Source organism: Lontra canadensis, unplaced genomic scaffold (genome assembly GCF_010015895.1).
Source record: "Lontra canadensis isolate GAN:19392208 unplaced genomic scaffold, GSC_riverotter_1.0 scaffold2, whole genome shotgun sequence".
Classification (NCBI taxonomy): domain Eukaryota; kingdom Metazoa; phylum Chordata; class Mammalia; order Carnivora; family Mustelidae; genus Lontra; species Lontra canadensis.
The window spans coordinates 45,699,897-45,724,911 of NW_022630996.1; the positions used below are offsets into that span (position 1 = coordinate 45,699,897).

Genomic DNA, 25,015 nt, shown 5'->3' on the forward strand with positions numbered 1-25,015 from the left:
TTCTCCACAGAATTTCTTGACAGAATTACATTCGGGGTGTTTAAATACATTCGGTGAAAATTCACGAACACTGAATGCAGATTTTAAAGCAATTATTCCTAGAACATGCCACGCAGGGAAACTTGATAAATTCAAAATCTCATCCAAAAATTAGGAAAAGGTATTAGTTCACAGGGTCTTTGTGGTACGTCACATTTTTAGGATGTGATAGCAGGTTTTTAGGATGTGATAGCAGGTTTTAGGATCCATTTAGGCAAATGAAGAAAACTTTATACAATCTGCATTTGGGGGATGTTTAGGATGCCCTCTCCTTGTAAAAATCCCAGCAAACCAAACCCCCTGCTGCAGACTGATTTGAGGGTTTGGTTCACGGCACGACTGGCCTACTCCATGACTGTTCTAACGGTTCTAATGACTGGACCATGTGGTCTTCAGGAAATACCAGTATCTCCTCTCTATTTGGCTTAGCAGGATTTGAAGCCTCTCTCTGCTACCCTTTAGCTTCCTCAGGGTTTGCAAAACATGCCAGTCTGTGATGAAGCCTTTCCTGCCGGGAACCTTTATACCCTCAGGGGCACTCGATTGCCTCCCAACAGTTCAAGTAAAAACTTAATTATAGGCTTCGTGGGTTGCATGATGTGACAGAACAAGTAAAATTGCTTCAACTATTCCAAAGGTACTGGGTACAAGTTTATTTGAATTTGAATAAATGAACCTCAAAGAGGTCTTTCTTTAAAGCTGCTCTGAGGTGGGTGAGGAATACGGTAGAAGCGAGCAGACTGAAGCAGGCTCCCGGAACCACCCCGGGGGAACCTTCCACGTCACCCTCGTGAAGTGGATGGGCGACAGAGACCTCTCCGTTTCATTTCCCTGAGGGCGGTCCGTTAGTACAGGCTGTACGTTCTACCAGCGGATATGCTCCTCCCTCAAGATTTTCATCAGCTAGGGCTCTATTCTTTTCAATAACTGACACTCTTCCCCCAAATCCTGATCGTTGTTTTGATCATATGCCTTCTTGAAAAGGGCATTTTGTATCACCAAACTCTGTGAACATATCCTTACTCCCAAATCTTGGTCACTGGCTTGGCCAGGTGCAGTGAATGCCTTGGGTGTAGACATCCGAGAGAGGACAGAGCATTCAGAACTGCAAGCTGTGCTGTTCCTGGGATGCCAGTGGGGGCAGCAGCACAACGGGGGTCACTAGGGCCACCGCAGGGCTGCCAGGTCTCGGGATATGAGAGCCAGGGACAAACAGGAGTCTGCTGCTCTCTTTCTCCCCATCATTTCTACCTCAGCTCTGTACAGGAGTCAGCTGAAATGGACAACAGTCCTTGTTTCGGCGTCAGGGGACAGTTATGAAGGACTTGTATAAGAGGATCAAGTGATCTGTTTCACTTTCTCCAAAACTATTGTAATAGTCAATTTTACCTGCAACACTTTACACAAAATGTGTTAAGAGCAACTCAAAATATTATCCATTACGAGGATTAAATATGCTCGAATTTTGTCTATTTAAAAAGTGATAGCTCTGCGGGCACCTGGATGGCTCAGCCAACCGGTTAAGCACCCGCCTTCGGGACTCCGGGATCAAGTCCCGCATCAGGCTCCCTGCTCAGTGGGGAGTGCGCTTCTCCCTCTGCCCCTCATCCTGTTCATGCTCTCTCTAATAAATAAAAATTAAGGAAAAAATTTAGAACATGATAGATATGGAATGCTGATCATCACATACCGTATTAAAGCCATTTATTTTAGATACAACTTGTTCAAAATATGTTCCTTGGGAGAACACACCCACGTTATACACTGAGCGTACCTATTCTGACAGCAGTCACCTCACCTTTGAAGCTTGAGAAGACTTATTTGGTAACAAAAATTGTAACAATGGTTACCAAAAGAACACACAGCAACTCTCTACCCACAGAAATACAGATGAGTCGTTTTAAAGGCCCTTTACAGAAAGTGTGGCCCAGGGCATAACAGCTGGTTGGACAAATGTATCTCAATTTTAACAGATTTAACGGAAGGGAAAAAGTTTCCTTTATGAAGACTAAGCCAGAAAATTCCTACAAATGGTTCTTCCTTTTTGCAATCCAATCACGGGGTTTTTAAGAGTTTACACAAATGTTCTTGATGAAGCATTCCCGTGCCCATCTGTAAAACGCATTTTAGCCATGAAATAAAATCATTCATCTACCTTTAACTTCCAATCAAGGGGAACATTACTGAGAAAGTCACAACAAGGTGGCATCCTTAATACATAATAATGACATATGCAGGAAATGCACCATTATTTATACATGTGACGCGCTGTAAATTGCTTCCATCATAAGAACTAATTGTAGTGATTATTAATGCAGTGTTATGAACTGTCAGAATTGCTGTATGTAATTACATTTGTGCAAATGCTTCATTACCTGCCTAATGAATCTGGCATATATGCACATGTAAACCACTGTTTTTGTTAACATAATGAAGGACATTTTTTTTTTTTTTTTTTTTTTTGGCACTAAGCTGCTGATGTAGAACTGGTTTGACCTATCTTATGAAGTTCGAGCCTCCACTGCTGGAAAACCTTTGATCTGGTGTATTTTCACACTTGGCAGAAGATGCATATACAGTGTCAGCTATTTCAATAATAGCTTCAAAAGAGAAATTATGGCCCATTTGATAGTGGCCAAAGACTGACAGATTCAATACACTCTTTGGAAGAGGTTATCTGACCACTAGCACTTACATGAGGGTTTGCCTCTAAGTAGTTGTAGAGGACGTTGGCGCAAATGGTGAGGTCTCCAGGACTGAAGGGATAGCTGCGGCTCCAGCCCCGGGGGCCAAACCTCAGTCTCCCAGCCACACAAGCGTGGAAGTAGCACAGAGAAAAGAGGACGCTTTTAAACTCCTGCTCCTTGGAGCACGCCTCAAGTGTATCCTGGGAGGAAAGGACAATATTTGATTACCCTTCTGCACCCCTTCCAAGGGCAAGGGATTGCAAGTTCAATGACCTTGTAGATAACTTTGAGGGAGATCTAGGACAAGGGGTACCATGCAATTCTAAGCCCGGCTGTCTATTCTATCAGCGCATAATAGGAGACTGACTATTTGACACTTGCCAGTCTGTTAATTTCAGAGGAATGTTTTCACTTCGCTTCAGTTATTTTACCGAATGCTTCTAAGTTCGCTAGAAAATGACACAATTCATTCTGAGCAGTGATGATATTGCTTGAGATCTGAGCAGTGATGATACTGCTTGAGATCATTTTCCCCTGCAAAATTCTCCTTGAGAAATCTAGCTGACCAAAGGACCCCACCTTTGTATCATAAGCGTAGCAGAATACTAGTTAACCCCCAGCCCTTCATTTCCTCTGGTTTCCCAGTCATACAGTTACCTGGGCATGTGGCCACCCATCAAAAAACCATTTCCATCTTCCCTTGAAGCCAGATATGCCATATGACCAAGTTCTTGCCAAAAGAATGTGAGTAGAAGTGATGTGTACAATTTTCATGTCATTTAGTTAAAAGAAAGTTGCTTGCCCTGGTAGTCACTCTTTTCCTTTCTCTGTGGGCTAGACATGAGGTTGACCAGACAACCAGGGAAGCCGTCAGTGAGTTCCAGGGGAGACACCTACTAGCCTGGGTGTGTGGCTGAGCTCATGAAACACAGCTGCCAGTTATATGTGCAAGAAGTCATCTTGTTGGGAGCACTCTAATTCTGTAGTGTCCCTGAGCTCATATAATCATCCTGACAAATGGTTTCCTTCCAATGAACTTAGGGTAGAATTCATTGCTGGGTGGAGAGAATGGCATATGGAAGACAGGAAAACACACCCTGTAGACTAGATCTGTAACATTTTTTTGAAATCGCAGAGGGAAAATTAAATCCTAGCATATTGTATGGTTATGGCTCCCACAGCCATAAAATTAAAAGGTGAACCACCACCATCCAATCTCTGTCTTAAAGGTGGTAGTACTTTATTCTCAGATTCGGCAGATCTGTGAGGCCAACAAGGACTACTACAACTGATGTTGGGCACTAGAGGATGATAAGGCCAAAGCTGTACTTTCTTCCCTTATTCTTTAAAATGGCCAATTATAGCCAGTCTACATTTAAAATGAATCTGACAACTTGGGCCATCTACAAAGTGCATTTAGCACCTTTCAGGTGGGAGTTCAGATCTGGTCTCCCAGGCAACTTCTAGTAAAAGTCTAAACCAAACCAAGACTAGACTTGTTCCCTTGTTCTAGGAGTAGAAGAAGCTTTTCAGTTTCTTTAGGACTTACTCTAATAAGAATCCAATGTTACTAACAAATGTAGTTCTAGAACTGGCCAGGCCATCCGCAGTGCCACCCCAACCAAATCACTAGGTCATTCTAAAGCACTAGGCCATTTCTAGGTAATTTATAGGGCTTGAAGATACATAATCATTAAATGTAACATTTCTACAAACATGAAATGAAAGACAAATTCATGAAGGAAGAAAATAAAAAAACATATTAATTGGAATTAATCTTGAATATAAAAAATGTATTAGTTTTAAATGTAAGAAGTTTCTAGGAGACAAAATAGAAATATCAAACTTTTACTTAGGAATTATGATCTACCAAGTCACCTACCATCTTCCTGAATAACATAGTCCACAGAAAACCAACATACTACAATAACTAAGTACATTAATTCCATAAATATTTCATATAATAGATTTAGTTTTATCCTCAGCGCTAAAAAAAAAAAAAAAAAAAAGATTACAATGTGGGCACCTTGGTGGCTCAGTTGGTTAAGTGTCTCTTAATTTCAGCTCAGGTCATGATCTCAGGGTTGTGAGATCTAGCCCCACCACTGGGCTCTGTACTGGGTGTGAGAGCCTGCGTAAGCTGGGAACCCATTTAAGATTCTTTCTCCCTCTCTCTCTTTCTGCCCCTCCTCCACCCCACCACCCCTCCTCAAAAAAATTACAACTTAATGCCATTTCATTATGCCCTGATAATATAAATGCCAAATATGAATTCCAAATGAAAAAATATGAATCAAGTTTTTCAAATTAGGAGAAAGTATGAGTCTACCTAACATTCTACATTTCAGGTCAGTTGTATTTTTACAAACCAAAAAATGAGCAATTTACCATCAGAAAATACACAAACAGCTCAGAGACCAGAGGACAGGCATCCACACTCACATAATAGCAGGGGGTATGCACACAGATGCCAGTTTTACGTGTGCGATTACCAGTTATTTGTTTCTGCTGCAGATCTTACAGAAAAAGAAATCTAAGGGCACCTGTGAGGCTCAGTTGGTTAAACGTTCAACTTTTGATTTTGGCTGGGGTCATGATCTCAGGGTCTTGGAATTGGGCCCTGTGCTTGGGCTCCACACTGAGCATAGGGCCAGCTTGAGATCCTCTCTCTCCCTCTGCTCCCCCCTCCCTCCCCTGGGACGTTCTCTCTCTCTCTCTCTCTCTCAAAAAAAAAAAAAAAAAACAACACAAAAAAACTGTATCTTATTTTAAAAATGTGGTTATTATGTTTATATGAAAGGAGCCTAAATAGTTTTCCCTTATGACTCCTTCCTTCCTTCTTCATTTTTAAAAAATTTTTTAAATTTAAATTCAATTAATCAATATATACTGCATTGGCTTCAGAGATACAAGTCTTTTTTTCATCAGTCTTCATCAGTCTTTTTTTTTTTTTTCTCCTATTAACACATAATGCATTATTTGTTTCAGGGGTACAGGTCTGTGAATCATCAGGTTTACACCTTTCACAGCACTCACCATAGCACATACCCTCCCCAGTGTCCATAACCCAGCCACCCTATCCCTGCCCCCACCCCCAGCAACCCTCAGTTTGTTTCCTGAGATTGAGTTTCTTATGGTTTGTCTCCCTCCCAATCCCATCTTGTTTCATTTTTTCCCTCCCTACCCCCAATGACCTCCTGCCCCTTTAAGTACTTAAGAGTCTTTCCAATAGTTGTCATCTTTAGTTAGTCTAAGTGGCTTTCTAGATAAGTCAAAAGAATGAATACTTTCATAAATAAACTGGAACGGGGGGGGGGTGGGATAGGGACTCATGTATAAACTTTGGGGCATCTGTTCATCCCTTCCATGATATGCAACATATTTTTCAATGGGCATTTCCCTGGGGAAAGTGTCCGTGGTTTTATCAGATGATCAGAGAGGTCCTTACCAAACAACAACAACAATAACAACAAAAGAAAAAACACTGATGGACAATTGGGCTGAGGCATATTTGATCATGACATGCTCACTTTCCCCAAATACAGATAATTGTCCTATGGGGGCTGGATAAATCCTATTTAAGTATATTAAATTCCTATTTTGTATTTACTTTGGGAAAGAGGTTGAGAATGTCCTAAGTGGTCAGAAATTATCAACCAAGGAATAAAAAAAAAAACTCATGTCTGCCATGGTTCCCAAAAGAAAAAGTACTGCAACTATATAATACATTCAACAAGGTTTCCTGAGTGCCTCTTTCTACATTCTACAGTGTTTATATAGCCTATAAATTAATTAGACAATTAACTGTATTCTTTGAAACTATAATTTAGATGGCCAATTATTATAATTCCTTCATAATGTTGACTTGAGTATTGGTCCAGAAGATACTAGTGAGAAATGATAATATTTCTAATAGGAGTCTTAATATTTATACCAAACCATGTGCATTTCCTCTTTAGGTTTCATCCTACTTCTCCTAATAAGAATACTGTTTCCCAGGGTACCTGGGTGTCTCAGTTGGTGAAGCATACCACTGTGGATTTCGGCTGGGCTCATGATCTCAGGGACGCGAGGTGGAGCCCTGTGCTGGGATCTGTGCCGGGCATGGAGCCTGCTTAAGATTCTCTCCCTCTCCCCTACCCCAAACCCCTTGCTTGCACTCTCTTTCTCCGAAACAAATAAAATACTGTTTCCCAAGGATGTGTAAAAAATCAGAGGAAATGGCAACTCAGAGAAACAACAACAAAGGAAACTTGTTTGAAACACTTGATTACTATACAGATAGTTGTGATAATTTGTCCAAGGAGAATCATAGGAGCATTTGTGCTTGTGTTAAGGCATTTGTTTTATTTTGGAAGGAAATCAAAGTGTAAATAAAGTGGCAACATGGATATACAGGGAGAAGATGATTTAAGTCTGCTAACATCAAAAGCGGATCTGACACACTGAATTTTATACTGGAATTCTTCCCATGTCTTTACTGTTGCTGCCATCCTCAGTAACAGCAAGCAGAATAATAGTGGCTTCTCTTCCTGTGCGAAGAGATACTGGTCTACCATGTTTGTCTTCAATAAGTGGGTTCTTCAGAAAAGGAATGTAATTTATTCTCCTTAAACACGTGGTTGCAGTATTTTTTTTTTTTAAGATTTTATCATTTGAGAGAGAAAGAGCTCGTGTGCGAGCCTGAGTGAAGGTGAGGGAAGGGGAGAGAGAAAAGCTTAAGCCAGCCCCACGCCCAGTGCAGAGCCTGACATGGGGCTCCATCTCATGACCCTAAGACCATGACCTGAGCTGAAACCAAGAGTAGGATGCTTAACCAACTGAGCGTGTGGCTCTAGTTTTAAGGCAAAACATGATTTTCTAGTCATTGGAACAGGGAACGATGGGGGGATCCTTTCAAGACATTGAACTACACACTGGGATTTCACTTCATCCCTCTGCATGAGACACATGTGTAGCTAATGGCTCGCCCGGTTTTGTGAGAAAACTCTGACTTTGCCATCAGACCAGGCTTCTGCTTTCTTACCTGATCAAAGTTGTAGAGGGCGGCATGCAAATTGGCCAGCATTCCTGTGGGGGGTTCATTAGTAATTTTAATGGAATTCTCCAGCAGTCCTTGAGGGATGATGTGTTCACGAGATGTAGGTGCAGGTTCAGCACTCATGAAAACCCGGTAATCTCTGTGGCTTCCTTGGCTGAATCTTTCAAGGAGTTTCTCCAAGGTGCCTAGCCACCTGGCTACCAAATGGACATTCTGAAAACACAGTATGGCTTATAATTCTGGTGAAACTGAAGTATGTTGCTTAAATGATGGGATCACAACATTTTCCTATATATCAATGGGTAGAAAACCAGAGAACCAGAAAAACTCAGAGAACCAATTTTTCCTGTATTATCACGTTAGGGAACAAAACTAAGCACCAAAACGCGACTGCACAGTGAACACGTGGCAGGTTCCAAATCACCACAGCTTAGCGGTGCAAACCCCGATCTCCTTCCAACACACCTAGCCACTTCCAACACCCACCCATCACCTTGGAGGTGGAGTTTCCGACACTTTTTCGTTACAGTTCAAACTCAGTTATGAAGACTTACCTGGGTAGTTTAATCAAGTATAAAAATTAAAAGCCAGAAATGTACCTCACCCATTTCATTGTTTCTGATACCAACTGCCTCTACTCAGCGTCTACTCATTAGTAGACGAACTCCAAAGGAAGAGATGGGTAAAGGGGTAGCTGAAAAAGAAATCTTTGTTCAGATGCTCTGCAGGTCCCTGACAGGTTAATTTCTTTAAATCCTAGAACTTTCAAAAATCATGAGAGAAACCAATGTCACCACCATCACTTCATGATTTGCAGTTTTATGATTCACAATCCTCCAACCCTCCCACCCATGGAGTACATGGTAGTTGGTCTTGTGAGAACAGCATGAACAGGCTCCCTCCCTCTGGCGATGTCCTTAATGTAGTGACTGCAACATCACACCTAGGAATATGTAGTTATTTCCAGCAAAGAAAAACATTTGATATTATAAAAGCTACAAAAAACCCAAAGAATAAAGGCAAATAGGGATGGAATAGTAATATAGATATCTATCTTTGCAACAGTTCTGTTGTAAGAAGATCTAATGCCAATTTAGTTGTTCACATTCTGAGGCTTTTTCTTCCTTTGGCTAATACTGAACATATATATTGGCAGGTATCATGGCTGACCTGTGTCCCCACAAACTCAAATGTTGGAAGTCCTAACCCTCAGTACATCAGTGCTGAGTGAGTGTATTTGGAATAGGTCTTTAAAAAGGTAATTAAGAGTAAACACGACAATTAGAGTGGGTCTCAATCCAATATGGCTTGTATCCTTATAAGAAGAGGTGATCAGGACACACATACACACAGAGGGGAGACCATGTGAAGACACTGGGAGGAGACAACCATTGACACACCAAGGAGGGAGCCTTTCAGAAGAAACCAAGCCTACTGACAACTTGATCTCAGACTTTTGGCCTCCAGAACTGTAAGAAATTGCATCTCTGCTGATTAAGCCACCCCATCCAGGACACTTTGGATTGACAACCCTAGCAACCTTCTACAGTAAGTAAGGGCTCTGATTTTCCTGCCCTCCATGCTCACTGTTAGATTATGGCCAAAGTACTTCTCACACCTGACTGTGAACCTCACACAAGCAAGCAGAAACAACAACAACAATAAAACCTGTTTTGCAAGCTCAAATATGACTCCTCTATCTTATGGCCTACAAGACCTTCCTTGAGAAGTTCACTTGAAAAAAATACAAGGATACTCTAGGCAGTGACTTTGGAGTCAAGGAACAGAAAAATCTCCAAGTGAGCCATCCCCAGACACAGGCACATTCTCGACTCCAGCCTGGGCGTTCTTGATCTTTGAGGATCTTCTTGAGGGTCTTGGCTTTGACGCTGGCTAGATTCTTATGCCCATTGCCCGGGGCAGCAATGCCTGGGCAACATTTGTAGCAAATCCATGTATCTTTGACCCATTTTGCCCGTGAAAATAGATTTTTAAAATCCAGTATGTCAATTCACAAGCCATCTGGTGTACATCTGAGACAAAGATAGATGCCATCCTGCTACCTGTGCACAGGTTTTCTCTGGTGTGTGGGCTTCTGATAAAATGCTAGTCGAACATCCCTTGAAGGGCTCTATCTGACCACAGGAACTGACCACTGTAGGGTCTGGTTAAGAGCTCATTCGCATAAGCATACTTATCATATGCCTACGTGGATATAATTTAACGTACATTGCAAACAACATAACAAGTTCCCATTATGCTGGTCTCCCCTTTATTCAAAGTCCTGCTTCTCTTTTATATGGCAACGAGGTACTAGAAACCTCCAGAAACTGAGATAGCCACAGGACTGCAGTCAAGTCCCGCCTCAGGCTCCATCTCCCTCCACCTGCTGCCCCCCTGCTCATGCTCTCTGTCAAATAAATAAATGAAATCTTAAAAAAAAAAAAAAGCAAGTTGCAAATGTGAGATATTATGATAATGGCTTTGGCAATCTATATACAAGCCTGTTTATCTTTTAGCGCTCTTAGAATGTTCCAGATATCTCTAAGTCAGGAGAATGAGGGGGTTTCCTCTAATATTTTTAAATTTCAAAGCACGATGGCTTGAAAATCTCTCAAAAGATGATTGCTATCCTTGTCAGCTGAGTCCCTCAATACCTTTGGAGGGGTCACTAGTACTAAGAGAACCCCAAGGACCCTGCAAATTACCGTCTGTCAGGAGGACGGATCATTCCCATGGACCTGGACAACTCTGCAATGTCCATCCCTCGTGATCATTCCCAGTGTTGTCCAAGAAAGTGCCATACTCACCTGGAGGATGACCCAGTGTCCTCCTTTGGAGGCTTTCTCCAGGGCCTTTTCTGCCACCGTCTCCTGACCTTGTCCTAAAGACACATTGTGGAGTTTTCCCGAGTCGATTGTAAACCCCAGTCGTTTGCCTGTGGGAGCGCACAACAGGATAAGAGGAAGAGTGACTCAGGAGAGGTAAGAGGAGTCTGGAACTTTCTGTCTCGTGTCCACCTGTGATTACAGCTGCCACCTTCTAGGTCGCCCGCCTCAAGAATCCAATCCCAACTCCTGTCATTTCAGCAAGCAGCATTTTGAGCTTTCTCAACGGCTGCCTCCTCGGGCGCATTAGTGGAGCCTGTGGAAATCAGTTCCTCTGGTTTTATGGTAATGAAGCTTTTGACATTTTGATAGATGGCAAGTATTGTTATTGAGCTTTATTAACTCTTGCCGGAGTAGCAAAGCATTTCCTTCATAAAAAAGGAGCAACGTGTGGTAGCTATCACATCATTTTTTGAATAAATTGGCTCATTGGGTAAATGCAGGAGCCTCTCACCTTGTGGCCATGCTTGAATCGAGCACAGTCAGGTCACTGCTCTATTAACCTGGTGTTCTCGGTGTGGGCTGTGGGGAATAGTAATCCACGGCACAAAGCGACAGTGCCTTGCACAATCGAATAGGCTTGCTCTAATGACCACTATTTAGTCACAGGGGGCACAAGATTACACTAGAATGGAGAAAATTGCCCTCTGGCCCTTACATAGTCAAAAGGTGGAAAACAGTACAAAAGAAACTTGCATTATGCCAACCAGAAGAATGTTCCATTTGAACAGTTCTTCAGGCCACAGTGTTATTAGCCTTACGTGTTCCATATACTCCATCTCCCACAAATGAAAAAGAAAGAAGGAAAGAGAGAGAGAATGAAAGTAACTGGCTGTGAACCAAGAGGCAGGCCGGGCGTGCGCTGGGTGAGAGGGAGGGCGGGAAGGCAAGGCTCCAGGCGCCTCACCGAGGATCTCGAGGTCTTTAAGGGCGTCCACCCCTGGAGACAGGATGAAGAAGATGGGCGTGTCCGGGCTGCTATCTTCAAATGCTTTAACTAAATCCACTCTGGTCCTCCCCACATACTTGGCACCCAGCTTTTCCTCCACGAAATTCCTAATAGAAAAGGAGAAGGCAAAAGACAGCATCAGTGCTCATGACCTTGAAAAGTGCCACAACTTGGATCAGCTTAAATCACAGGCACAGGAAGGAAGCAAACTACATTCCTTACATGGGATATTTTCGCGGAACAATACGAATCCAGCTAGATTTATGCATCAGTGTCAGTGAAGTCCCTCCCTGCTTCAGAAGCTCTGAAAATCAGAAGCCTATATTCCGTTTTGGGGGCTACTGAGAACCCTCCCCGCACCGAGTCCCACCAGCTGCCTGTGGATGGCTTTGTATCCCCCCCAAATCTCCTGCCAGATCCCCCATTACTTATTAACAGTTCATTAGATTTGCCACAGTGCAATTTTCCAGCCTGCTGGGTTTCTCATGAATATACAAATGCTTTTTGGGGTGTTTCTAATATAGGGAAGCTCAATTAAGCAGGATTATTTTCCCGCAGTATCAGATTTAGCAGAAAGTAAGTACTACTAAGCAGAATTAACTTGTAAAGTAGGGCACGCAGAGGCATCTGCAAAGGGGAAATTAGTTGGCCAGAGCAGAGGAAAAGACTGGAGGTGTGTCATGGCTGTTGAACGAGCAGAAAAGGAAGGAACTTGAGAACTCTTTGGTTGGTGAATTCAAATGAGAACACGACTTGTGTGAATTAGGCAGCATATTACCATTGAGGAGGCGAAAGGGCAAAGAAAAATGACACACGGACCAAGATGCAGACAGGGGTTCCTGCTTTAAATTGCATTGGTTGTAAAGTTATAGGACTATCAGTGTCTCCATGAAAGGAATTCATTTTCGTTTGATGTGTAAAATCTTCAGAGCCCAAATGTTACGGCTAAATAAAGACAGTGGAAATTGCCCTGGGAAAATGCATGCTCCTAGCCTCTGAACTCTGCTGACACCCATCTCCCCAGCTAGAATATTTCCAGTGGTTCCCCGTCTCCCCTCCTGGTGTCAGAAGCAAGGTTTTCAGGAAGGGCAGTCTCAGCCTGATGACAGACCAGCACACTGGTTAGCGTTCAGCGAATTTCAATATCAAAAGTAATGATGAAAGTATCAGATTTTCCAGCAGCATCATGGCTCATCAACAGGGACCACAAATGCCTCCCCCAGAAGCTCCTTGTCCCTAAGACTAAGTCTCTTCTAGGTCACTGTATTTCCAAAAATGCTAACGACCCCACCTGAGAGCGTATGTCATTCTGTCAGGGCGTACTGCTCTCAAAATAATCAGCTTCTGTATCAAACTTTTCTTCTTCCATTCTTGTGGCAACTTCTCTTTCTCTGGGCACTCGGACTCAGCCCATTTCCTCCACTGTTTGGCCGATCCTTCCACATCTCGGTCTATGCCTCGAAATTCTTCCAGGAGGGCTACTGCCTGTCATACAAGGGGAAGACATAAGGGGGGGGGTAAATAGTTTAGAGTCTGAGACAGGGACCAATGAAGTACTGAATCCTCTGTCAACATGTTGGGGTGGGCAGTCTTCTTTTCTTGCCAGATGTGCTCTACACCCTTTCCTCCCCAGCTATGAGGGTTACTGGATTATTGGTGCTAAACTCCCTGGTTCTCTGGCTGGGTTGGGTTTGGCCAAGAGGGGGCACTGGCCAGAGACTGGAGGGCTACAGGAGAGGGTCGCAGGGGTATTTCTTCCGCAGCTGTGGTGACATAGGCTGGCAGTGACTATGTTCATCTACAGAAGGTCACAGCTCCTATAGGTTGGCTCTCTCCCCTTACTTCATTTCTCCACAGTTTCAGTAATTACTCCTTTCTTCCATTTTCCATCCCCATTCCTGGCTGATTCCCTTAGTCTTCTTCCCATAGGATGCAAATACACTCTTTGTTAAATAATTTTTTTTATCACCTCTTTGAATGAGCCATCTGTTTTCTGCTGAGACCCTGACTGATCAACAAATAGACTTGAATTTATAATTCTACATAACCTAGTTAAAAATTCTACTACAAACAAATCTAAACATACTATAAAACTAAGGGATAATGGTTATTTTCAATAGACAGAAATTTTCCTTCTTAGAAAAAGAATGAAGCAAATACCATGTGTATGTTAGCATACAAGCCTCTTTAAGGATTCCAAAGTCTAAGGGAATAAACTTAACAGTAGGATCTTCTGACTGAAAAATGAGGTAAGAATCGACACCTGAGGTTGATGAATAACTTTTTTCTCCACAATATTCTGTTCTGCTTCAACACTTTAAAATGAGAATAAACTACTGTGTTGTTATATAATTAACGCACAAATTCGGAAAAAGTGGAGAAGTATTATAAAAAAAAAAACAAGCCTGATTTAGGTAAATTGACAAAAATGGTTCTTGACTTTTACCAAAGGTCCTGCAGAATATACATATTTATTAACTTTTCCACCCATAAGTAGGTCAAAGTTTCTTTACTTTCAAATAAGAAATTAATCACTGCATACTTTAGTAATAAAAAGACAATTTGCAATTACACAGCGTATTTCTACAAATGAAATGGGATATAATACATCATTTATATTTTTAAAACATTTCTACATTTGGCAGAACTGATACTTGAAATAAGTTTTAGAAAGTGAAAAGCCACCTTCCTCATATACCTTGAGAGCACTCCATGACTGAGTAGTTAGGAAGTCAACAGGACTCAGGTAAGTGTGTTCAACTGTGAACCGAAGCAGGAAATCCAATTCAAGAGGGTCTATCTCTTTCTTTCGCAACAAAATCTTGAGGGTACATGAAATTGAAAAGGGTCATTTAGTTTATATCAAAATCAGGACATAAGAGGTAGTCACCATTTCAAGACAGGACTGAAAAGGTAGAACCAAGTCTACCGACCTTCTTATTGATACCGAGCTGTTCTAAAGCTGAAATAATAAATCTCAGATTATGCTCATGATCTCAAAACCCTGGCTGAAAATCTAGTAACAAATAATTATGAAGACTATTTTTTCCCCAATTTTAACACATGACTATTAGCAAATTATTTGAAATATACATTCATATTTAGTCTTCTGCTCTTAGATCAAACTTGTCTTAAAACTGGTTGCATAAATTGAGAAAGCCTTAGGTGGTAATGGGTCAAATTACTAAACAAAAGGTAGAACCAGTATTATAATTTAGTCCTAAAACAGAAGTTACACCAAATAAACTATGAGATATAAGAAAGATTTTTTTTTTAAGATTTTATTTATTTGACAGAGAGAGAGAGATCACAAGTAGGCAGAGAGGCAGGCAGAGAGAGAGAGGGGAGGAAGCAGGCTCCCTGCGGAGCAGAGAGCCCGACGTGGGGCTTGATCCCAGGACCCTGGGATCATGACCTGAGCTGAAGGCAGAGGCTTTAACCCACTGAGCCACCCAGGCGCCCCAAGAAAGATTTTTTTAAAAGAGAGGTGGGGGAGGGGCAGAGGGAGAGGGAGAGAGAGAATCTCCCAGTTTAAAGCCTGATGAGGAGCTTGGGCTTGATCTAACAACCCTGAGATCATGATCCGAGCTGAAATCAAGAGGCGGATGCCTGAGAGACTGTGGACTCTGAGAAACAAACTGAGGGTGTCAGAAGGGAGGGGGGTAGGGGAATGGGTGAGCCTGGTGGTGGGTATTAAGGAGGGTACATATTACATGGAGCACTGGGTGTGGTGCCTAAACAATGACTCTTGGAACACTGAAAAAATAAAAAAAGAAAAAAGAAAAGAGGTGGACGCTTAACTGACCTAGTCACCCAGGCACCCTGAAAAATTTTTCTTAAATGTGAGATTAAGAAAAATAAGAGATTATTGTTTTATAGATACAACTAAACAAACAGTGTAAACTGAAATAAACTTTAGAAAACTGCATTAAAAACCTGTTAAGTGCGACAGAACTTTTTTGGGGGGTGGAAAAGGAGGATGAAATATTAACTTTCACATAAAAATTATAATACCATATAAAGTTAAACAGGTAAAGTGTTTGAGCTTTATGCTATTTTAAAACTCTTAGGTATTGGGCTCCTGGGTGGCTCAGTTGGTTAAGCGACTGCCTTCAGCTCAGGTTGTGATCCTGGAGTCCCAGGATCGAGTCCCACTTTGGGCTCCCTGCTCTGCAGGGAGTCTGCTTCTCCTGCTGACTTTTTTCCACTCCTGTTCTCTCTCTCTCATTCTCTCTCTCTCTCAAATAAATAAATAAAATCTTTAAAAACAAAACTCTTAGGTATCTTCAAAATGCATTAGGAGTAGTAACACATTAAAAATATTTTATTAAAAAAAGAATACTTTATTGCTTTTTTCATAATTCGATTTATTTCAACAAATAATTGCCCTATGTATATACACACACGAAGTTTTGATTTACAAAAATCGCCAGGATTTGCGATAAGCTCTAATTTATTTCTGGCTTCCAAGGAGGAATTTTTTTTTTTTTTAGACAGAGAGTGTGAGTGGTGGGGGGAGTGGTTGGGGAGGGAGAGCAGAGGGAAGGGGAAAGTGAGAGAGAGAGAGAGAGAGAGAGAGAGAGAGAGAAACTCAAGCAGACTCTCTGCTGAGCACAGAGTCCTGTTTGGGGCTCCATCTCACCACCCTGAGTTGATGACCAGAGCCGAAATCTAGAGTTGGATGCCTAATGAACTGCGTCACCCACGTGGCTCAGGGAAATAGTTTTAAATAGACAATGTGCATACATGTGGGTGCATGTCATTTATTCTCAATCCTGGCTTTTTACCGTTAATGAATAATATGTGTAAGAACAAAAATTTCATTTTGTAGTGCCTTGCTCCTAGGCCTCACTTACATTATGAAGCACCTATACCTATATTCTTAAATAACCCAATGAAATCTACAAGCACGGAAAATATTGAATGTAATAGTCTGTCCCTGCTAATAGCAGGGGCTTATAAAATGCCTTCTTTGGGGGCGCCTGGGTGGCTCAGTGGGTTAAAGCCTCTGTCTTCGGCTCAAGTCATGGTCCCAGGGTCCTGGGATCGAGCCCCACGTCGGGCTGTCTGCTCCGCAGGGAGCCTGCTTCCTCTTCTCTCTCTCTCTGCCTGCCTCTCTGCCTACTTGTGATCTCTGTCTGTCAAATAAATAAATAAAATCTTTAAAAAAAATGCCTTCTTTGGGCAAGGCACTTTGGAGGGCACAGCACAGATGAGGCACTGACCTTCTGTCAAGATGTAGGCTGATAAGAAAATGTTAGACAGCAATAGCACTAATGAAAGGACACATGCTTATTCTACCTAGGCTTCAGTCCTCAATGTTTTCTTCCTATCATGGGCATCTTTATTTAAAAGCAATCTTTGCTGGGGCACCTGGAGGGCTCAGTCGGTTAAGCATCTGTCTCTTGATTTTGACTTGGGGGATGATCTCAGGGCAGTGAGATGGAGCCCTGCGTCAGTCTCCCTGCTCAGTGGGGGTCTGCTTGAGACTCTCTCTCCCTCTGCCCCTCCCCCAGCTTGCTCTCTCTCAAATACATACATCACATCTTCTGCTGAAGTCCATATCAAGAAAAGGAAAAGGAATAAAAGGATAGTAGATCTCACTAAAGGTGGCAGTGTGAAACCTGGAGCTCTTTTACGCATTCACTGGTTTCTAAAGGGACAGAGAGACTCCTAGGACCATCTGGATCTAGACACATAATTCTGATCTCAAGTCATCTCCCTGGTAGTACCTGGCAGGCTCTGCACAGGACCTGAGAAGCGAGGGGGAGGTCTCACTGATCTGTTTTTCAGGGTGACAGCTAATGTGGGTCACTTAAAGTGCGTACTCCTCCCCAAAACCAACACCTCGGAACCTACTCAAAAGCTGGGACATGTCCAAGTTTACCCTGGGAAATTCAAACTTACTTCATGCCACCAAAGGCTTCCAAGAAAGGTGTCATGTCTTCCTTCAGTGGAAGTAAAGCATGTAATAAACAGGTAGGGGACTGTGTGGCTCTGGGGATGCTTTCAAGTGACTGAATTCCTTACCTGAAAAGCCATCTGGGATAGGAAGGTGAGTTTGTCCCTCTCAAACAGCGCCTGGCTGGTATAGAGGAAGACGGCATGCGTGACGTTTTCCATTAGGATCGAGATGCGCCCCTGCACGTCCTCCACCTTGTCAGCCTGTTCGATTGCCCTGAGGAACAGCATGTTGAAAGCCTGGGGAATTCAAAGTGACTGGTAAGACTGATGTCTAGCTACCCCCAGACACACAGTAGAAATGTGGAATCACTTTGTAAGTTTATGTTGAACTGTACACAAAACTGCCAAACTGTTTTCCACAAATGGTTTTACCACTTTGCCTTTTCATCAGCAACATGAAGGAGTTGCAGTCCGGCAACTGTGCTGATACTTGTTACCGCCGGGCTTGTACAAATGCGGCTATTCTTTTTGGTATACAATAATACTTCATTCTGCTTTTCCTTTTTCCTCATATTTTTCTGAGGAATATTGAGCATTTAAATATGTGCTCAGGAGCAGTACCCATAACTTAGCATAATAGGACATGTGTGTTCAAATCTTTCATTGAGTTGTCTTATTGAGTTGTACGAGTTCTTTACATATTTTGGTTTAAGTTCATTATTAGATACATGTATTGGAAGATTTTTATAGTATGTGGCTTGCCTTTTCATTTTCTTAATGTCTTTTGAAGACCATATATTTTTAGTTTGATAAGATTTCACTTATGGGGCGCCTGAGTGGCTCAGTGGGTTAAAACCTCTGCCTTCGGCTTAGGTCATGATCCCAGGGTCCTGGGATCAAGCCCCACATTGAGCTCTCTGCTCAGCGGGGAGCCTGCTTCCCTTCCTTTCTCTCTGCCTGCCTCTCTGCCTGTTTGTGATCTCTGTCAAATAAATAAATAAAATCTTTTAAAAAAAGATTATTTTATTTCTCTTGTATGCTAAGAAATCTTTGTCTAACCTAAAGATTCTCTCCCATTTTTTCCTAGAGATTTTATAGTTTTCCTTAATTATTTTGAGCTAATTTTGTATAAAGTGTGATGTAATGGTTCAAGTTCATTTTATTCTTTGTGGATATCCTGTTTTCTCAGCACCATTTGTTGTAAAACTATCCCTTCTTCACTGACTTGGTATCAGTGCCAAAAATCAACTGATCAAACATCTGTGGGACTATCTCTGGATTCTATGTTATCTACATATTTTTCTTTAGGCCAATTAGTATAGGTTTATAATAAGTCCTGAAATCATGTACTGTAAATTCCCTAAATTTCTTGTTCTTCTTCAAAATTGTTCCGTCATTTTAAATGCTTTGAATTTCTACACAAATTTTAGAATCACCTTGCCGATTTCTATTACAAAAGCCTTTAGAGATTTGACTGAGATATCGAACCTACATATCAATTTGGAAAGAACTGGCATCATAGTAATATTGAATGTTCTAATCCATAAACACAGTATACCTCCTCCATGGTCTATCTCAACAATGTTTTGTAGCTTATAGCACATGGGTCTTGTTTTGTTAAAATTATCCCTAAGAGTTTTGTGATTTTGAAAGCTATTATAAATAGTACTGAGTTATTAATTTTATTTTCCAATTGTTTGTACTTCATATATAAAAACAATTGACTTTGTATATTGATTTTATATTCTGCCATCTTGCTAAAAACTCACTTCTTAGTCCTAGTAGTTTTTTTTGGTAGATTTCTTAAGATTTTCTACATACACGATTAGGTGATTTGTGGGGGAAAAAAAGAGACACATTTTCTTCTTTTTTTTAAATGTCTGTGCCTTTTGTTTTATTATTGCACTGGCAATAACCTTCAGGAAGGTTGTGAATAGAAGTGTTGCAAGAAGACATTGTTCCTGATCTTAGGGGAAAGCATTCAATTTTCCAACATTAAGTATAATATTAGCTATAGATTTTTGTAGATGGCCATTTTCATTTTGAGAAGTTACCATTTATTCTTAGTTGGCTCAGGTTTTCTTTTTCTTTTTTTGACTAGATGTTGAAATTTGTCAGATTCTTTGTCTGCATCCAATGAACTGATCATGTGGCTTTTCTCTTTTGTTTTATTCATATGAAGACTCGTGTTATTTTTTTTAAAATATTTAACCAGCTTGTATTCCTGTCATAAATTCCACTTGGATATAATATACTGTTGTTTTTTTTTAATATGTGGCTGGATCAATTTGCCAGTCTTTCCTTGAGTAGACTGGCAACAGTGTTCATGAAGAGGTCTGCTTTGTGGTTTTTTCCCTTGCGATGTCTTAGTCTGGTTTTCGTATTTGGATAACGCTGGATTGACATTACTGATTTAATTTTATTACTCTTTATACACTGTGGTTGTTCCAAAATCCAACCACTCTGTGCTTCTCAGAACTTCTGTACACTAGCTCCAAACTACTAGGAACCTGCTAGTTACTCCTGACGCTTTTCGTTATTGTCCATACCCAATCCATTTCCAAGGGCTGATTATTTTAGCTTCAAACCACAGGTCAAGTTTTTTTTTAGTCTTTTGTCATCTGTCATCTGCTTCAAACTGTTCAATGGCTACTTTTTGTAGACAAACTATAACCCATAATCCCCCATCTGGCAATGAAGTCTCCCATGATCTCCATTTTCCCACCTCTCTAGACTCCTGTCTTGTCTTCTTTCCCCTCACTCATTAATTACCCTCCAGCCACACAGATTCATTCACTACCTGAATCCCAAACTCTTTCATGCCCTCACACATCCTTGTTTTCTCCAAACACTCCAGAGGTGGCTAAACTCTATATAAATCAACTATGTTAATTCCTCTGAGAGGCATTCCCTGAGCTAAGAGCGAAAGAATCCTTCCCACACTTATTATTCTCTCTCATTGTACTTATCACTTTTACACATACACACACACAAATACACACACACCTATGTATCTCCACTCATACCTTTTTTTTTTTTTAAGTTGGATACTCAGCACAACATCTGGCATGATGATTGATGTCAACAGCAATTTGTTTAAAAACTGAGTGACAGAATGAATAAATAATGCCTAGAGGCACAATGTGGCAAAGTAAAAAGCATGGCCTTTGGGATCACAACCACGAGTTCAAATCCTGCCTTTAGCATTATAATGTGAATTTTTGGGCAACTGCTTTAAAATGTGAAAATGTTAGATTTCTTTCTTTTCTTTTCTTTTTTTTTTAAAAATAGGGATATAATAATATATTGAGATGTTTCAGGTATAAGAATGAAGCAAAGTATGAAAATGCCTGGTATGGAATAGAGTGACTTAATGAATAGTTGTTCTCAATCTTTCTCCTGCTCTACCAAAATAACATGAGAAATCTTTAATAAGACACCTACATTTTCACAGAGTAAAGGAATCACAAGGTAAATTCCCTTATATATAATAAACTCAAGACTCAGTTCAAGAACAAAAACAAATGTATTATGATGCCACATAATTTAATTATCTTAAAGCCTTAATGAAAACCTTAAATAAAAGTTCCTGAGAAAATGAGGTTTTTTTTCCCTCACTAGATCCTCAGGACTCCTTACTGAGTCCTGATATACTGAGATTGCTTAAAAATAAATTCTAAACTTCCAGAAACAAGTTGAATGCACGAAATTAAAAATTTTTCTTAGCCTATTCAGTATTACCTTCAAAGAGAATTGATAGATGGGGTTAATTTTTCTGAGGTCATTAATAACAAAATAAAGAAGAGATGCTCTGGCCGCCACTGGTCTGTAACATTCTCGGGCCTCATTGATTTTTCTTTCATTTTCTTTAGCTTCAGTCACCTATGGTGAGATCAAACAACATAAGTAACTAGTAACTTACTCTTCATGTTCTTTATACCTACCCAACTGATGGAAGGGATGTATCTGAAATGAAAAAGTATTTGCATTAAAATAGATAACATGTGTGGCATCTATGTGCTTAAATTTTTCTAAAATTATTAGATTCATATTTTCAATGACTTTTTTTTCATAAACCGAGTTTTCAGTGAGAATGGACATAATGTTAGCTGTTTTACGGTTACAGAATAAACAAACCTGATTGGTTTTGGTTTTATAGAATTTGTTCTGAGTAATGTCACCTTCCCCTGCCTCCTCTCTCTTTTTCAGGTTTAATAACCCAGCTCTATCACCTCTCAGGGATAGCTCTTAAAAGTCTGCTGGGTCAATTCAATGCCCATAACTTTATTAGTCAACAAGGTATACAAAAGCAGTCAAGGTCAATAATATATCCAATAGCCAGGCTTACTAAAAAGCCTTTATATGAAGACTCTCATGACTGTCTGACTTTGTACCAGATGATCCATATGCTCATATTTTTCCATTTAGTTTATCTTTATGTATTAGCCCCTGGGCATAGTCAGAGAGATAATTAAAACAACAATAACAGCACCATCACCTACAACCAACACACTCATTTTTACTCAAGGCTCAAATATCTTTTTTAAAAAATATCTAGGACTACTTCTGGTCCTACAGCTTTTTAAGATAGTCTTTTTTTTTTTTTTAAACAAAGTTGATCCCTCATACTTGTGTATAAATGGAAATAAAATGTAGAGCGGGGTGGTGGGGGGGATCCCTACATAGCAATATACTAAGAAGATAGGAAGAGACATTTTAAGAGACAATTAGAGGCTAATGTCAAAGCTAAGACCTAATTTACTTAATTGCCCCAATCTTTACCATCTTAGGAGCTACCTAGAATTCACTTACTTAAAAGGAGAGACTAATTTGGGATTCCCTTTCTTAGCTAAAATTAAGACAAACATATAGGATGTGTGGTGACACAGCCTCAACTGGGTAATTAATAGATTACTTAGTAATGAGGATATTCCAGAAAGGAAATGAGGTTCCTCTCCTTCTGAAACAATATAATTTTAAAGTTCGTGGCCAGTTGTATGAGTCCAAAGTGCACATCATGTGCAAGGCAGATTGAGACATAGGCTGGACATTCAGCAGGAAATCTACTCAATGAAAGTTTTTACTGGCATTCAGGAAATGTCATTGTTTCCCAGGGTGAATAATGCATCTGAGTACAGCAGGACACCGTCCCTTGCTCCGTCTCCCACCACTGAAGGCCTGCAAACAAAACATCAGCTCTAAATATTTCCCTGAAAGGCACAACAGACTGGGAAGCCTGTGGTGGGACTGTAGGGTGTCAGTCTGCCAGAGCTGGACGCTGAGCCTTTTCCGATTTTAGACCATATAAGCCAGCAGGCTCCAATTTTCTTCCGATTTGGCCACTCAGGAAAAATAATAGCCTGACAGAGTCTCCTGTGAGTGACTGGATCTATGCTGAATTAGGATAAGCACAAGTCCAACCACCTCCTTCTCCACACAGAGCCCCACACATTTTTAAGGGCGGTTTATTAAGTGAACCGAAATCCACAACAAGTCAGTGCTCTTAGAGAAGTTTTAAGGCTGGATCACATTTTTACGCCAACCACTTGATTCAAAAGGAGCACTGTGACCCTCTGGGGGCCCTTCGCGTCTTCTTACCTTGCTCTCTATCTCTGCGGCGGTTGCTTTCGTCATCTCTAGTCTCTCCACCAGCTCGGTGTCATCCAGAAAGCTCCCCTCTGCTGCAGAAAGGCGCAGAAGGAGGTCGTCCTCCAGGTACTTCAGCTCGATCTTAAAGTCATTTTGGTGCTTTGTCAAAACCAACTAACACAAACCAGGAAAAGGCGTGAGACATGGTGGTTCAATTCAGGTTTGAAAGCGGATCCTTTAATCACCAATTTCACAGAATCATATATAGTAAATTGCACTTACAATTAAAAACATACTAATCCTCTTTAAAAAGTTACTTTAAAGCAAGTCGGAAAATGTGGTAAGAACTGCTTGCACCCCAGGGTCCAGAGAATGCATATTTGTCCTAATCATTTAACATCAGGAACCTACAGGAAGAATCTACTCTATAGGAAGAAACTTCTGGATCTGCTTCCTATCTAAAGAGATGGAAGTCATTTCCAACCTCACAACAGGAAGAAAACGAATCCTCAAGTCTTTTTACATCCATCAAAGAACTGAGGTCACAGGGCCAACGGCTACTCTCAAAATCAGAGAAGTGGGTGAATATAGACCATCACAGCTGCTGGCAAATTCACAACAGTCATTGGCTAATTGTTGAAGGCAGAGCTTGAGGGTTCAAAACCTCAGGGGCGGGGTGGGGGGGGGGCGGTGGTCTTGGGAAGCCCTTTATACTTTTGTGAATTTGCCTCTAGGAGACTTACCAGGTTCTTACAGTGAAGATCAGGGGGAAAAAAGAAAAATCTATTCCTGCTTTGGGCAGTGAAAGGGGGAAAAACAACCATTTTGAAATATGTCCGGAGGAAAGCAACTATTTAAAACATGCAGGAGCTTTCTGTTCTCTTCACAAATGCCTGCCCTCAAGGGAAATTTTATTGTCAGAGCCTTATCTGACCTTAGGCAGGAGGATGATTGGACAACTCTGTTTCTTCTGGATGTCCTTTCTTGCATAGAGAATATAAAAATAAATGATAAACTCGTCTGAAGTTCAAACTCCAGTGACTCAGGCCTATTAGAAAACCCTTGGATTTAATGATGGGATTATAGAATACTTCCCATCCAAAATACCAAAATACTTCCCATCCAAAATCCCATCATATCACATCAAGAGACTCCAGTATGATAACACTGGATTACAACAGAGTGCGAGGTACTGACTCCATTTAAGAAGGAGCTTCTAGAATCGTCCAAGGACACAGCAAGACAATAACAGGGATCTGAGGGGAAAGTGAAGCCTATAACACTGACAGTTCCAGCAAATGTGCCATGCAGCCTAACTCCTAACCACATAAATATAAAACCTAACATTAAAGCTCTACTTACCTCACTTCAAATTATCTAATATATCATATCTAGTTTTTAACAAAAAAGTACAAGGCACACTGAAAGGCAACATAGTCTGAAGAGATAAAGCAAACCCCAGAACAAGAGTCAGAAATGGCAGAGATTTTGAAATTATCAAACTGGGAATTAAAAATAACTAAGCTTAATGTGCTAAGGGGCTCTAATGGGTAAAGTGGAAAACATGCAAGGTTATATGGACACTTCAAGTAGAGAGAGAGAGCCTCTAAGAAAGGAAATGCTAGAAATAAACTCTATGACAGAAAGAAGGATGTCTTTGATGGACTCCTCAGTAGGCTGGAATCATCAGCCAACTCAAAGGAATCATCAGCCAACTCAGAGGTAAGTCAACAGAAACTTTTCAAAGTGAAAAGGAAAGAGAAAAGGAATGGAAAAAAGGGAAAAGAATATTCAGTAAATGTAGGAAAATTACAAAAAGTTTAACACGCACATCATGGGAAATCCTGAAGGAGAAAAAGGAGAAGAAATATTGGAGGTAATAATGGCAAAGAATTTTCCAAAATTAATGACATTCACC

At 40.9% G+C, this 25,015-nt stretch overlaps 1 protein-coding gene across 1 annotated transcript in view; it reads right to left on the bottom strand.

Moving 5' to 3' along the window:
- DNAH11 (dynein axonemal heavy chain 11) overlaps positions 1–25,015 on the bottom strand; it is a 317,403-nt gene that overhangs the window by 19,342 nt on the left and 273,046 nt on the right. Inside the window, exons 67-75 of the mRNA XM_032873525.1 lie at positions 23,107–23,271; positions 21,250–21,390; positions 17,635–17,805; positions 14,303–14,425; positions 12,896–13,089; positions 11,563–11,711; positions 10,578–10,705; positions 7,753–7,980; positions 2,735–2,926 (exon numbers count right to left, since the gene is read on the bottom strand). Coding sequence (XP_032729416.1) covers positions 2,735–2,926; positions 7,753–7,980; positions 10,578–10,705; positions 11,563–11,711; positions 12,896–13,089; positions 14,303–14,425; positions 17,635–17,805; positions 21,250–21,390; positions 23,107–23,271 — 1,491 coding nt within the window. The remainder of the gene's footprint in view (positions 1–2,734; positions 2,927–7,752; positions 7,981–10,577; positions 10,706–11,562; positions 11,712–12,895; positions 13,090–14,302; positions 14,426–17,634; positions 17,806–21,249; positions 21,391–23,106; positions 23,272–25,015) is intronic.